General features: G+C 33.0%; 1 protein-coding gene across 1 annotated transcript; it reads right to left on the bottom strand.

Moving 5' to 3' along the window:
• Nucleotides 1-1,671: 1,671 nt before the first annotated feature.
• Nucleotides 1,672-13,674, bottom strand: LOC113862437. The gene is made up of 10 exons (XM_027495525.1): nucleotides 13,497-13,674; nucleotides 12,628-12,734; nucleotides 12,258-12,386; nucleotides 12,010-12,103; nucleotides 4,220-4,294; nucleotides 4,070-4,149; nucleotides 3,317-3,464; nucleotides 3,019-3,090; nucleotides 2,582-2,930; nucleotides 1,672-1,884 (listed from the first exon to the last, which is right to left on the bottom strand). Exons 1-10 carry the CDS (start codon nucleotides 13,672-13,674, stop codon nucleotides 1,809-1,811), a joined length of 1,308 nt encoding a protein of 435 aa, XP_027351326.1. The 3' UTR covers nucleotides 1,672-1,808.
• Between the last annotated feature and the right edge of the window lie 222 nt (nucleotides 13,675-13,896).

Genomic DNA, 13,896 nt, shown 5'->3' with positions numbered 1-13,896 from the left:
TTAAATTATGTATGAATTATTGTTTAATTTTTTATTTATATATTTTTTATAGACTTAATTTATTTGAAAAGAATTACTTTTATTATTAAAGTGGTATAATTTAATGTTTATAACAAATTATTAATCTGAATAACTTTCGTCAGAAATTAATTTCTACCCATAAATATGGTCGGTTGTTGTTATCTTTAATTTTACATAGGTTAAATAAAAAGTGATTTTAAGATAATTTATTTTCTTTAAACTAGTCAACCTAATTGATTTTTAATAAAATTAAGTATAAAGTTATTCATAGTTTTTGAATATTTTATTTAATAGTTAATATTAGAGTTATATAGTACTTAGAAGGATAGGTAAGAATAAAATGTAGAACGCTTTAGAATTATTTATTGTATAATCTAATACATTAATAACATTAAATGTTATTACAGATGTATTTAATATCTTAAAAAATTCATTTAATAAGTACAAACATTTGTAGAAAGATATAATCTGAAGATTTGAAATTACTCTCAATAAAATTAGAGCCTAATTTGAAATTGAGTGTTTTTCTCAGTGATGTAATCTTTTTCTATGCTTAAATGCCAATTTTAATAGGTCGGGAGGCTTTTTTAAGCAAATCAAGATTATTACGACAACTTGTCATAATTGATGTTTCAAAACCACTAAGAGCAAAAGAATAGCATTCTAGAGAATGGGGCTCTCTTGTGGAACAAATCTTGAACATATTTTCCCATACAAATATCAATTTACCATAGCTACAAACATTTATTTTAATTAATTAAATAATTTTAACGAATACTTTTCTTTTAGTTGTTTTTTTGTTCTATTATTTATAGCAGATACTCTAGTTCTGATAATTAAATATTTAAAGATTGTGCATCACATAACCCTAGAATTAAATTTATTTATAAATAAACTTTAGTTTAAAGTAGAGTGTAGTTATTTACTAAAGCATGTTGAATTTTAAGCTATTCATGATTTTTTTTAGATCTAATAAAACAAAACTTATTATTATTGTTGTTATTAGTTGAAGTGAGTTCAATTGAAATAATGTTTCAAGGTATGATCTCTTGAGGATGGTGTCAAAGGTTATGGAAGGAATGTTGGAACCACATGTTGGCAATGGTGGGATATCTAGAAAAGCACTTCATAAAACTCGAATGCGGGTAAATTACATTTAAAGCATGGGAGTGTTATCATAAGATAAAGTCTAGCATGATATAGGCCTTGTATTACAATTATGGCTAATAGTTGGTTAGATTCAAGCAACTATTATTGTTATCATTATTAGGCTTAGTTAGGTTGGATCCAAACTACTAATGGTGTTCTGATCAACATCATAAATGGATCATATGACAGTGCTGATGGAAACTGGCGATGAGATAAACAATTCATGGAGAGACAAGCAAGGGGATTTATCTTTTGCTGCATATGATTATCCTATGACAATATCTACACCAGCTTTTTAGCTTTGGTTGTTATGTCCTGGGAAAAAAGAAAATAAAAGCAAGAAGTGCATGACAGACATTAGCAATACAATTGCTATGCCGTATGTGCGTATCTAGACATTCACTCATGCACCAATTAAATTGTATCCTACGGTAAAAACTCCTGAGGTTTTTCCAATTTACATTATACCCTTCCCTTCAGGTTTTGTTGCAATGGCCAATTAGATCCTTACCAGCAGGCACCATTAGCTTGATCATTGTTAATGGTTGGCAGGAAAATAATGTGTATTGAGTACATAAAATGTAATCTATGACTCTGATGGTTATTCATGGAGGCTCTGACACTGGGTGGTGCACTGATCAGACAGTAAAAATCATTCTCACCTTCTTCATTTTCCTTCGACAAACAGGGCAGGTACCAGCTGCCTCGACTATCCTACATACATCACCACACGAGAAAAAACATCCTCAAATGTATTAAGATGAATGCAACCAGAAATGCAATCTATATAATTAAGATTGTTAATAGAAGGACTAGCAAAGTGAATCAACATAACTTTATTTGCTTGTCAGAAACCATTTTAAATAAATGGGAGCCAAATTCCCAAGAAATTATGCATGTTCAATCCTTCTTCTGATGTGGGAATTCTTGGACACGTGCTAGTTGTTATATTGATGAGAAATACTAAGAAAATATCAGGGAAAAATTACTAGAGGAGTGTGCTTATAGATCATTCAAATACGTTTTACCAATGTTAAATTTAAACGTTTATATTATTTAATAACTTTTATAAAATATAAAGTTAAGTAAAATAATTTGACAAAATTTCAAACAATAACAGAACTACTAAGTGTTTCATTATGTTACTTTATTTTACGAAATAAATGTGTTTTTAAAATATTAAATTCTAGATATCTATAAATGTTTATATGATATGAAATTTGATGTATGTGATCATAAAAATGATATAAGATAATTTAAAAATTGAATTAATCAATTTAAAAAGATATTAAAAATAAAAGTATTTAAATTTTACATTTATTTGTTAGTGTTAATGAATTTAACTGACTATGTATATATATGAATCTATTCTTGGTCTAGGCATTTGGAGTGTTAGTTGTGAATGAATTACCTAGTTCCACATGCAAAACAAGCGACACAGTGCCCACATGGAAGGAAGAAGCAGTCCCTTGGAGCATCAAAGCAAATTCCACAAAGACGCCGGGTATTATTACTGGTTTCACCATTACCTGAAAACTTCCCATCAATGGAACCTCCTGGGAGAAATTCAAGATCCTCCTCATCCTGTGGCAATGAATCATATGATGAACCCCAACTTGAGAGATCATCATCTTTACGAGAAAGCAAAGGGGCTCTTTGAGGTGCTATTTCCTCAATTGTAACTCCCACTCTATCTTCTTGGGCACACTGCAGCGTGTTCAAGTGGTTGAAGGCCCATAACATAAGCAAAGTCATTCCAGCTGTAGGCAGAAGTATCAGAAATAGTAGCATATAAAACCATTTAAAATTGATAGGGTAAGTAAAAGGCTGACTACATAAAGAATCTACCTATGCCAAAAATATAGGTCACCCATCTTGGTCCATAGGACACTTTGACAGACCACTCATTGGATGCGTTCTGAACCAAAGAAAAGTAGGCATAATTAAAAGCAACGGAACTGAAACATAAAGAATATGCATATCAAAGGGCCCAAGGAATAGGGAATCTGTTTTTTTCTTTGAAGGAGAGAAGGCACAAGATTTTGAAGCTTCCAACGTCGGAGATAAACCAATCTAAGTTGTAGCATTAATAATTTTATGTCCCCTTTAATATTTCATTTGAAGCAAGTACATGATAATAATCTTGCCTGTTGTGGACCTGGAGAAACTAGCACAGCTGCATTTCCATCTGGAAAAAAAATATTCAAACTGCATGGACTACTAGTCAGAGAACATTTGTAGTATGCGTTCGTTGTATTATGCAAAAAGGCCTTTACACTGAGGTTTAATTCCACCTATTCAACAAGAAAAAAAAAAGGAAAGTAATTAAAAATGACTGGTTAACAAAGAATGCAAGGCCTTTTTAAAAACAGAAAGGTCTGACGATTTTTGCAATTGAAAAAAAATGAATGTGCTAAAAGTACATTAAAAAAAGAAAATGAGAAAATAAGGCTTAATAATTGATATCCTTGTGATACGATGAGTAAAACACTAACCTAATTTGTTCTTTGTTTGGCTTCTCTATTTTAAGTTTTGCAAGATATTTGTTTCTTTTCTGGTCAATCAAGCAAATTAAGGACATAGAAGACTAATACATGAGACTAGAATATTGTTGCTTTGATGTCCACAATAGTTGAATCCCATAAATCTCATACAGTTTGCTTACTGTTATATTTTTCTTTGCCCCTTTGTTGAATATGAGATCCTATAAATTAATACCAATTTTACTTATTTCAAGATATATTTTAACAAAAAAAAAAATTATTTGAAGATCTTCGTAGGAAAAATAACACATCATGGCCCCAATGTCTACGAAGGCTTTCGCTTTCAATCGTTCTGGGAGAATCTAATTAATTATGCCAACAACATGAGCAAGTATGGTAAAGGATTTAAGATATACCTCCACCTCCTCATCCAAATTACCCACTGCCACATAATAGCTCGATGACCAGAATATTTCCTGTGAAATAATACCAATTCCTACAAAGAAACAACGCAACATCAGTATAGGATTAACATGAAGACAAATCTTGTTTTTCACTTGTCTTACCATGGATCATGTTCCATGACAGAGTTATATTAGGATATGTTGGGTTCTCTAGCCACTGAGTGAGGCTGTCCAACCCTGTAAAAAAGGGTATCGAAATAACTTGTTCAGTAAATATATTAAGGCATGCATAGAAGTGTGTAGTAGAGCAATTTTCTAAACATAATTTAAGAGCCGCTTCATTACGGATGTTATGAGGCTGTCATAGCTTACATGTTGGGAGGAATGGAGAACAAGTCCTGCTTATTAAACTTTTGGGTTTGTTTTTGTTCAATAAGATAGCGTCTCTTGAAAATTAGAGAATTTTCCAAAAGTGACCCAGCAGGATTGTAACAAAAGGTTAAGGTTCCTCCAGAGTGAGTTTGTTTGTAAAGTAAAAAGTAAGGAGTTATTGATTTAATTTAAAATATATAAAAAATACTAACCCATAAGAATTCAAAGGTAACTAATCTCTTACTTTCACACTTTACAAACAGACTCACTTTAGAAGAACCATTTTCGTAACAAAAAGGATGTCATAGCATGAAATGAACTCAGCTAAATAAAAATTTTCTGCCAACAAGGTTCAAAAGGAAAATCTCTAAGTAAATATTGCCATTACAGCAAAACAAAGAAAAAGAAAATGATGTGAAAAAGAAACCAAAAATAAAAAATCTTCAAATGCTTTCTTTTTCATTTTGTTTGAAGTAATTCTTTACTAAATAATAACTTAACAAATCCTAAAAGAGAACTCACTCTAGGAATAACAAACTACATCCAAAAACAACAAAACAAAAACATATTCAACACATGCCACAACAAAGAAGATCATAGAAAACACTAAAATGTTAGTAATGCACAAGAAATTCATTGAATGACTCGTTGTCTTTCTGATTGTATTTTCTCACAATAAATAATATAATACTCTGTTTATGGGAAGATTTCTCATTTACCACAAATAATGACATATTTATTCTATTTCCTAATTTGTAGGCTCTATATTAAAAATCTTAAATATATACAATTAATAGGCTAATTTCTTATTTTTTATCATTCCAAATTTGTACAACAAATAATAGAAAGCAATTAAATACATTTATAGGCAATAATAGTCCAACAAATTGTTTGTCTAATATTCCCTTTCAAATTGATGCAGTTGGTCAAGAAGCATTAATTTGTGTACGAGAAATTTATGGCAAAGATGAGGGACAATCTTGGTAAAAAGATCTGCAAGCTGAAGTGTTGAGGTGATGTGTGGAAGAGAGATGACACCATTATCGAAAGCTTCATGAATAGAATGACAGTCCACTTCAATATATTTTATGCGCTCATGAAAAACTAGATCATTAGCCATTTGAATTGCACTGGTATTGTCAATAGAGAGTGTAACACCCTAAATTTTGTAATATTAATTATTGTTATTTATATAGATTTGAATGTGTGTATATGTGAGTATAAGTGTAGATAGATGTTGAAAATTTGCATTGAATGCGTAATGATGGTGTTTTGTATGTAATGAGTATGAATATGTGTATATATATGTATGTTGTAGACGTGTGTATATATATGTGTATGCATGACTGGATAGGGTTGAAAATGGGCTAAGTGCCTAAGTGCAGAGTGTAATACTAGGCTGTCTTCACTGCAGCGAGAGGGCCATGGGAGGAAGGATCAAAACTGTCGCCTTCTCGTTGTAGCGAAAGACGCTCGCTGTAGCGATAGAACGACAGTTTGGGGCGCATTTCTGGGTACAGTCTCGCTGTAGCGAAATTCTGCAAAAATCAGAGGGCAATTTTCTCTGAGTTTTTCGTTGTAGCAAGAGTGTCGTGACCAGAAAAAGATTTAAAGGTGGTTAGGATTCGAGGTTATTTCTCCCTCTCCCTTCAAAGTCCCTTGGATCCTCTCATTCCCAAACCCTTTTCCACCGATTAAATTGCCTCCAAAGCCGTTCGAAAGCTAGATTGAAAGTTGAATCTGTGTGGGGAACGCTTGGAGGTGAGTTTTAAATGGTTAGAGTTTTCGTTTTTCCTCTCTTTTCTCTATTTTTGGTGATTTCTAGGATTTTCATGGATTTTCTCCATGTGTTTAGAACGAAATCCGTGAGGGGAAACACTTATTGGTGGATTTAACGTGTGGGTCTTCGATCTGAAGTAAGGGGGACTTTACCCTACTCTTTTTATGTGTAATTGATTGAATATGGAGTTGTGGATGAGTTCGAAGGTAGAAACGTATAGTGAATGAAAGTTGATTGAGAAATATGATGAGGGTCATGTGCTGTGAGATGTGAATATTGTGTGTGTTTACCCGAAATGGATGAATGTGAATTGTATGTTAGATGTTGCACGATAGAATGAATATTGTGAACAAATGTGGGCCCGAGGGCCGTGTAATATAAATGAATATTGGTTATGTGCCGTGTAATGTGAAATGAATGTGGGCCTAGTGCCGTGTATTTGAATACAATATGGGTTGTGTGCTGTGTGTAAGCATGATCACTGCATGTGTGAATGGAATATGTGTGAATAGAAGTGTTAGCGCCGTTGTAATGTGTTGTGAATGGTTCAGCGATACACTGGAGTGTGGAAGATGAGGACGGTAGAAATACCTTGGGGAAGAAGGAGTGGTGGTGACAGCGACTGTGGAAAGGGTGCACTACGAGCCACACACTCTCTTCCTTACTAAACTTCTGGCCACTATCTTTGTTGAGCGACCCGTGACTGCCCATGTGGTATCCATGAGGCGGGGGTAACCGGTGACTATTCATGGTGTAAATCTGTAATCACAATGTTACAGTGAGTGTGGCTGGCGTGCGTATGCATGAATTTATGAATTATACTTATGGATGTGAAATGTTGCCTGTAATTGTAATTGTTTAATGTATTGGAAATGTGCTGGAGGTGAGACTCTATGTTGATTGTGTGTCTTTGGGTAGTATAGAGTACTCACCCTTACATTCATTTTTAGGTAATTAAGACGATCAGCACCGGACTCAGTGAAGAGGTGGATAGAACTGCTAAAGGACTAACTCCTGTAGCAACTATTTAATGTAATTTGTAAGCCCTTTTTCTTTATTTGAAATGTTTGATGAAACTTGGATTAAAAATAGAAGTTTTATTATTTCAAAAATTTGTGAAATTCCTTATTTATTGAAATTAAATTTAAGTTGTTACAGAGAGAGGAGTAGCATTGGGTTGAGAAAATTCAAGATAAGCTAAAAGGTTATGGAGCCAAATAATTTCAAAACATGTTGTAGACATGGCTCGATATTTAGACTCGGTGGAGGACTTAAATACTCGAGCTTGCTTTTTGCTTTTCATTAAGAAATGAGTGTGGGGTCAAGGAACATATACCAACCAGTGACGGATCGTCGAGTGTTTGAGCAACCTGCCCAATCCAAATCATTATAACCAAGCAATTCGAGGGATGAACCCGTAGGGAAAAATAACTCCGATAAGAACTTCTCTTCAAGTAATGAATGATACATCAGACAACAACCAAATAAAAATGACAAGGTGAGTGAATAAATTGGCTAACATGTTATAATGCAAAGAGATGTCAAGATGAGTAATAATCAAATAATTAAGGTTGCCTACTAATTAGTGATATAGTAAAGAATTAGGTAGGAGATCACCCTCATCATGGTGATATTTGACATTGACTTCCAAAGGAGTGTCCACCAGAGCATTAGTTTGAAGACTAGCCATAGAAATTAAATCTTTAGTATATTTGTGTTGATGAAGAAAAATACCTGTGGAATTAGAATGGACCTCTAAGCCTAAAAAATAATGAAGGTAGCCAAGATCCTTCATCTGAAAAAAAAAAGCTTGGAGTTGTTGCTTGAGTTGCTGTGTGGACTCATGATCAAAGTCAGTAATGATCATATCATCAAGATAAATAAGAAGAAAAATAATACCAATTGTGATTTTATGAATGAATAAGGATTAGTCATACTGGCTTTGAAGAAATGAGAAACCAAGGTAAGTAGAGCAAAACTTCTCATACCAAGCCTGAGGAGCCTGAAACAAGCCATATAGTGAACGTTTAAGCTTGCACACACTTGTAGAAGAAGAAAATAAGCCTATGGAAGGGGTCATATAAATATCTTTTGACAAGTCATCATAAATAAATGCATTCTTCACATCCATTTGATGGAGTGACTAACCATTTGGAGGTAGTTATGACAAGAATAGTTCTGACGATGGTAATTTTAACCATAGGTGCAAATGTTTCATCATAATCCACACCATATTCTTGCTTGTTATCTAAAGCAACCAACTGAGCCTTGTAACGATTAAGAGAACCATCAGAATTATGCTTCATGGAATATACCTACTTGCAACCAATGCATTTAACATCATATGGACAAGAAACAATATCCCAAGTATAATTTTTTTGAAGTGCCTGTAACTCATCTTCCATGACTTTTACCCAACACACATCCTTTATTGCCTATGAATAACAAGTAGGTATAGATATGATAGATAAGGTGGTAGTAAGAGAAGTATGTGTAAACCCATACCTACCCGAGGGACAAGAAATGCCAATTGACCTACGTTGTCCTTCTGGTTCAGGCTCAGGCGACGGGTCAACATTGGAAAAGGGCAAAGGGGGTTAACATCTGGCATAGACATGTCCTAATTTAAAATGTTTTATAGAATGAAAGACTTCAGGAAAATTAAGAAGAGTAGCAAAAATATTAGAGGTAAGTGTTTGAAATGGAAAAAAAATATTAATCATAAAAAAAAATCACATTCCTAGATATACATAAGCAATTTGTAGTAACATCATAACATAAGAACCCCTTTTGAGTGATACTATAACCCATAAATGCACTGAATAGATTGAGTCTCAAGTTTATGACGCTCAATAGGGGGTAAGTGAACAAAATAGACATAACCAAAAGTGTAAAGATTATCATAACTAGGATATATACTATAGAGACGAAAGAAAGGAGAATCAAAGTCTAGAACATGAGAAGGAAGATTATTGATCAAATTGACAGCAATGGTCAAAACTTCAACCTTGAAATGAGGAGGAACAAAACTGTCAAGAAGTAATGTTCTTGTGACATCAAGCAAGTGTTGATTTTTTTTTTTCATTTAGCAACACCATTTTGTTGGGGTGTATATGGACTAGAACGCTGAGAAAGAATTCCTTTGTAGTGCATGTACTCTTGAAATTCCTTAGAAATATATTCTTCACTCAAATCAGTACACAAAGTTTCAATGCCCGTGTTAAACTGATTTTCAACATATGCCAAAAATTTCGTAAATGATGAGAAAACATCAGCTTTAGAGTAGAAAAAATATATCCAAGCGAAGCAGCTATAGTCATTAATATATGTCACAAAATATTTGTACTTGTCATGAGATATCACAAGAGATATACCCCAAACATCACTGTGAACAATATCAAAACAATTTTCAACGTGATGACCATTAGATGGAAAAGGAGGAATTTTGTTTTTAACAAGCTTACATACTGAACAATCAAGGGAAGAAACAAAAACAACAATTTTATTACCCAACAAATCATTTTTAAGTAAATGAGACAAAACAAATGAATTTGAATGACCCAACTTTTTATGCCAGAGCTCACATTTATTTGAGACACCATTACATGCTAAAGAAATAAGACTAGGAAGAATAATTGAAGTGAAAATAATCTGCCCACTTTAGGCCCCTTCTCAATCACCTTCCCTGACCTGATCCTTCACAAGGCAACCATCACAAGAAAAATTCACATCACAACTATTATCACTAATTGACCAACCAAAATCAGATTTGAAACAATTCCAAGGGACACAAACACATTCTGAAAAGAGGGATTGACGTCACCAATAATAGCAATTGAAAGGGTATTACCATTGGCAATCTAAATGTTGTGTGTGCCTTTGTAAGAGTTAAAATTATGAAAATATTCAAGGGAACCAATCATGTGATTGGAGGCCACAAAATCAACAAACCAAGTTTAGGAGATGGGATTAGACTTACCCTAGAGGCCTAAAGTGGAAAGGGATGAAAGCACCATCTACTACATAATTTTTGGAGATAAAGAAAGAGTATGGAAACCACAGAGAGTGTTAGTGTTGAGGTTTGATATGTAGATCCAACTGCAACATGGCTTACATTGAGCGTCGCCCTGGACATTTTAGGCATTCTATAATGATATGACTATGCGGCTTACAATAGTTATAGAATTTTTTATTGCAATTTTTAGCAATATGCCCAAACTACTTACAAGAATAACATTGAACCTACCACATATCTCTGCTTTTTCCTTTTCCTTGAGCAGAATAGGCAATAGTTATAGCATCAAAAGAAAGGCTATTGCGAGACATGACTCTTTGAGTGATAAGACGTTATTCCTCTTGAAGTAACTTGCCAACACACACATCTAGAGAGGGAACAAGGTTCTTGTTTAACAGAGCAACTCGAGTAACTTCAAAATTTGATCGAAGTTTCATGAGGAATTGATCTCGTTTACTAATCTCATAGACTTTTTGAATGGTAGTCAGCTAGTCCTTTGGGACATCAACGTGAAGAATGACTGAGTGTTCAACTCATAGGTTTAGAAAACCAAAATAATAATCCTAAATGGATGAATTGCCCTGACTATAATTAGCAATGTCTAGCTCCAATTGAAAGCGCTTGGCAGTTGTGTCTTGACTATAGATGCGCTTCAAATAATCTCACATCTCCTTAGTAGTAAAAAATGAACATAGATTATTAGTCATATTAGGATAATTTGAGCATCCTTTGTTCTATACTACTAACTTAGTTGTTGATGTGAGTGTAGGAGAAGATCTATCAACATAACCCCACATTCCTTTTCTTTTTATTAACATCTTAAACTGAAACTTTCAAGTAGCATAGTTTTTCTTAGTAAAATGAACACAGAAATTCTTAGTGGCCATAGAAAAAAAAAAAAAGAAACTCCAAGATATGCTACCAAAAAACTCAAAGTACTGAAACCAAGGAACTAAGAATTCACAAGTGGTAAAAAAAAAAAAAAAAAAGACAGGAACTCCAAAATGAAAGAACTCTGTTGCCTCTCAAAGGTTCTTGATATCATGTCTCAAAAAATTAATTGAATGACTCGTATTTTTTATTGCATTTTCTCACAATAAATAGTACAATATTTTGTTTATGAAAAGATTTTTTATTTATTATAAATAATGACAGATTTTTTTTATTTCTTAATTTGTAAACTTATTATAAAATATCCTAAATATATAGGATTAATAGGTTAATTTCTGATTTTATAATTTTTAATTTATACAACAAATAATAAAAAGCACTTAAATATATTTATGGGCTTGCCCAACAAGTAACACATACCGTACATCGTACAAATTTCATATTCTTAAATCAAATGCTACTCCAATAGAAAATGTCATAGGCTATATCTATAGAGCCAGTAGGAAATGTTAACACATGTACGAGAGAAAATGAATGGCTAAGATATTTGAGACACAAAATTTAGGCACATCCAGCGATACTGATAAACATTCACTTTCAACAAAATTGACTCCGCATTATATATAAACACGCTTAATTACATATACCGTGTCTAGATAAACATTTAATACCTTAAACATACATGTTTAAATGTGCGTCAAAATTAAACTACGAAAACCAAACACGCATCTAGACTCTGATAACTTGACACCAACCAAAACGAAATATCCCAAAAGCTATATTATTAGGCAATGAAGCCCAAATGACTTTATATTTCTAAGAGATAGTTCCATGAGAAAGAAATTCACAAGAATTGAAACGAGAAATCACCAAAATCTCAGGTAGAAAGCATACCATCTGCAATTATAAGGAAAACAAAAGAGCTCGTAGAGCTCACGTGATACGAAATATTTACTTCAGACCCTTTGTTCAGATAATATTTCCATTCCTAGGGAAGGCATAACAAAAGGGTGTTAGCATAACAAATGGGATTCAATGTGTTTGTTTCATTTATTTATTTACTTTTTTGCAATATCCAAATTGGGAATCATGCGAGGGTTATAACTTATAAGGGAAAGGAGTAATTAAGTACATATACTTGCCTTATGCGAGCCAGAGGGAAGAGATACATTACGAGTCACTCCCCAAGTGGTAACAACATCAAGGGGTGGATATCCATATGTACCATAAAGAATAGGTCCTGGGCTTGACTTTGCCTCTAAATTTTCTACCTAATGCAAAAGAATACACATTACAAAGACACTTACCAACTACAAATCCAAATCAGATAAGGAAAGTAGTAATAATTGTGAATTATATTAGTTCAATTCATCAAACATTTTTAATAAATGAATGCGTTCAAGCTCAAATTTTAGCTTAATTATATATGAGGCCAGCTTAATCATTATTATTATGTGAAAGTTAAGCTTGAGTATTTGTTAATGCCGCTTGCAAGTAGCAATGATAACTAACCTTCACAAATTGGACAAACAGGGGACTAGGTTGGAAAACAATAGAAGTTTCTGGACCAAGCTCGACGATCAGGGACCCATAAACCCCCAATATAAGAGTCACCGACACTGTAACAATGCAATTCAGAAATCATAATCCTAAATATTCTAAACAAATAAGATAATGCAGCATACCCCTCAACACATTCAAAAAACGATCTGAATAATAATCTAAAAATTCTAACATGTATCACAAGTTTTTGAAAAATGCTAACTATTGCCATAGCACTAGTTAAGAAATTTAAAATTTAAGTATTTTGATAAAAAAAAATTAACTTATTTTTATATTTTTTTTAATGGAGAAATGATAAATGGTATGAAATGAAAATATACGAAAATTGACCAACAAATGTTATCTATGATTTTTTTCAAATAAACACAGTTTATTACTATTTTTCAATTTAATAATAAACCAATAATAACAAACCATGTCATTTTTTCAAAATTTGTACATACATTCTTTGCACCAAATAAGATAGTTCTCCTTAATATATTTTACATGATTTTTAATAAAAAAAATTATCCATTAATTTATTAATCAATGCCCTTAACAACACTCAAATTTTTTTTATTAAAAATCATAATATATCACATAATTTAATATAATAATAATATTAGTATTAAATGTTATAATTCTTATTAAAATTTACGATTTAATAATTTTTTACATCGTGGTAAACATGAAATTTTAAAATTGATTTTAAACATTTAAAAACAATAAATTTATCAATTTACAAGATTAAAAGTAATCGTTAAAATAAGATTAAACTAAAGAAGTTAGCTACGAACAGAGTACCGAATCGAGAAGACATGGAAGAATTGCCTTATTACCGAAAAACCAGAAGCTGAAGACAACGGCGAAGCAGGAGCAGGTATCGTCCCTAGTAATCCTCACGTGCTGGGGCTCACGTGATACCAACCGAGTTTGGGAGCTACTCGGCGGCGGCGGCGCGCTTTCCACCGACGGGAGAGGAGGAGGAGTGACGGTGGTGAAATTAGGCTCCGCCATTGTAGAGAGAGCGAGAGAGAGAGAGAGAGAGAGAGAGAGAGAGAGAGAGAAGAGAGTGAGTGTGGAGTGAAGAAGAAGGTTCATTGAAATGAAGTGAAGAGCGATCTTCGTTCAACTAAGGGTCTTTCTTCTTGCTGGGAATGGTAGTTGGGGAACCAACGGTAGTTGCAAACTCAGTGAGTAACCGTTATTTTTTTATGTTTATTGTTAGCACATTCTTTA

The sequence above is a fragment of the Abrus precatorius genome, unplaced genomic scaffold, assembly GCF_003935025.1.
Source record: "Abrus precatorius isolate BTA unplaced genomic scaffold, Abrus_2018 Scaffold3, whole genome shotgun sequence".
Classification (NCBI taxonomy): Eukaryota; Viridiplantae; Streptophyta; class Magnoliopsida; order Fabales; family Fabaceae; genus Abrus; species Abrus precatorius.
This window is presented reverse-complemented; position numbering and strand designations above follow the sequence as displayed.

What these genes read in the sequence shown, in the direction of transcription:
- LOC113862437 (XM_027495525.1), bottom strand. Translation starts at nt 13,674, where the DNA reads ATGGCGGAGCCTAATTTCACCACCGTCACTCCTCCTCCTCTCCCGTCG. An exon ending in CTTCAGCTTCTGGTTTTTCG is followed by an intron (nt 12,735 to 13,496) that starts GTAATAAGGCAA and finishes GCATTGTTACAG; the next exon opens with TGTCGGTGACTCTTATATTG. An exon ending in TGTTTTGCATGTGGAACTAG is followed by an intron (nt 1,885 to 2,581) that starts GTAATTCATTCA and finishes TGATGTATGTAG; the next exon opens with GATAGTCGAGGCAGCTGGTA.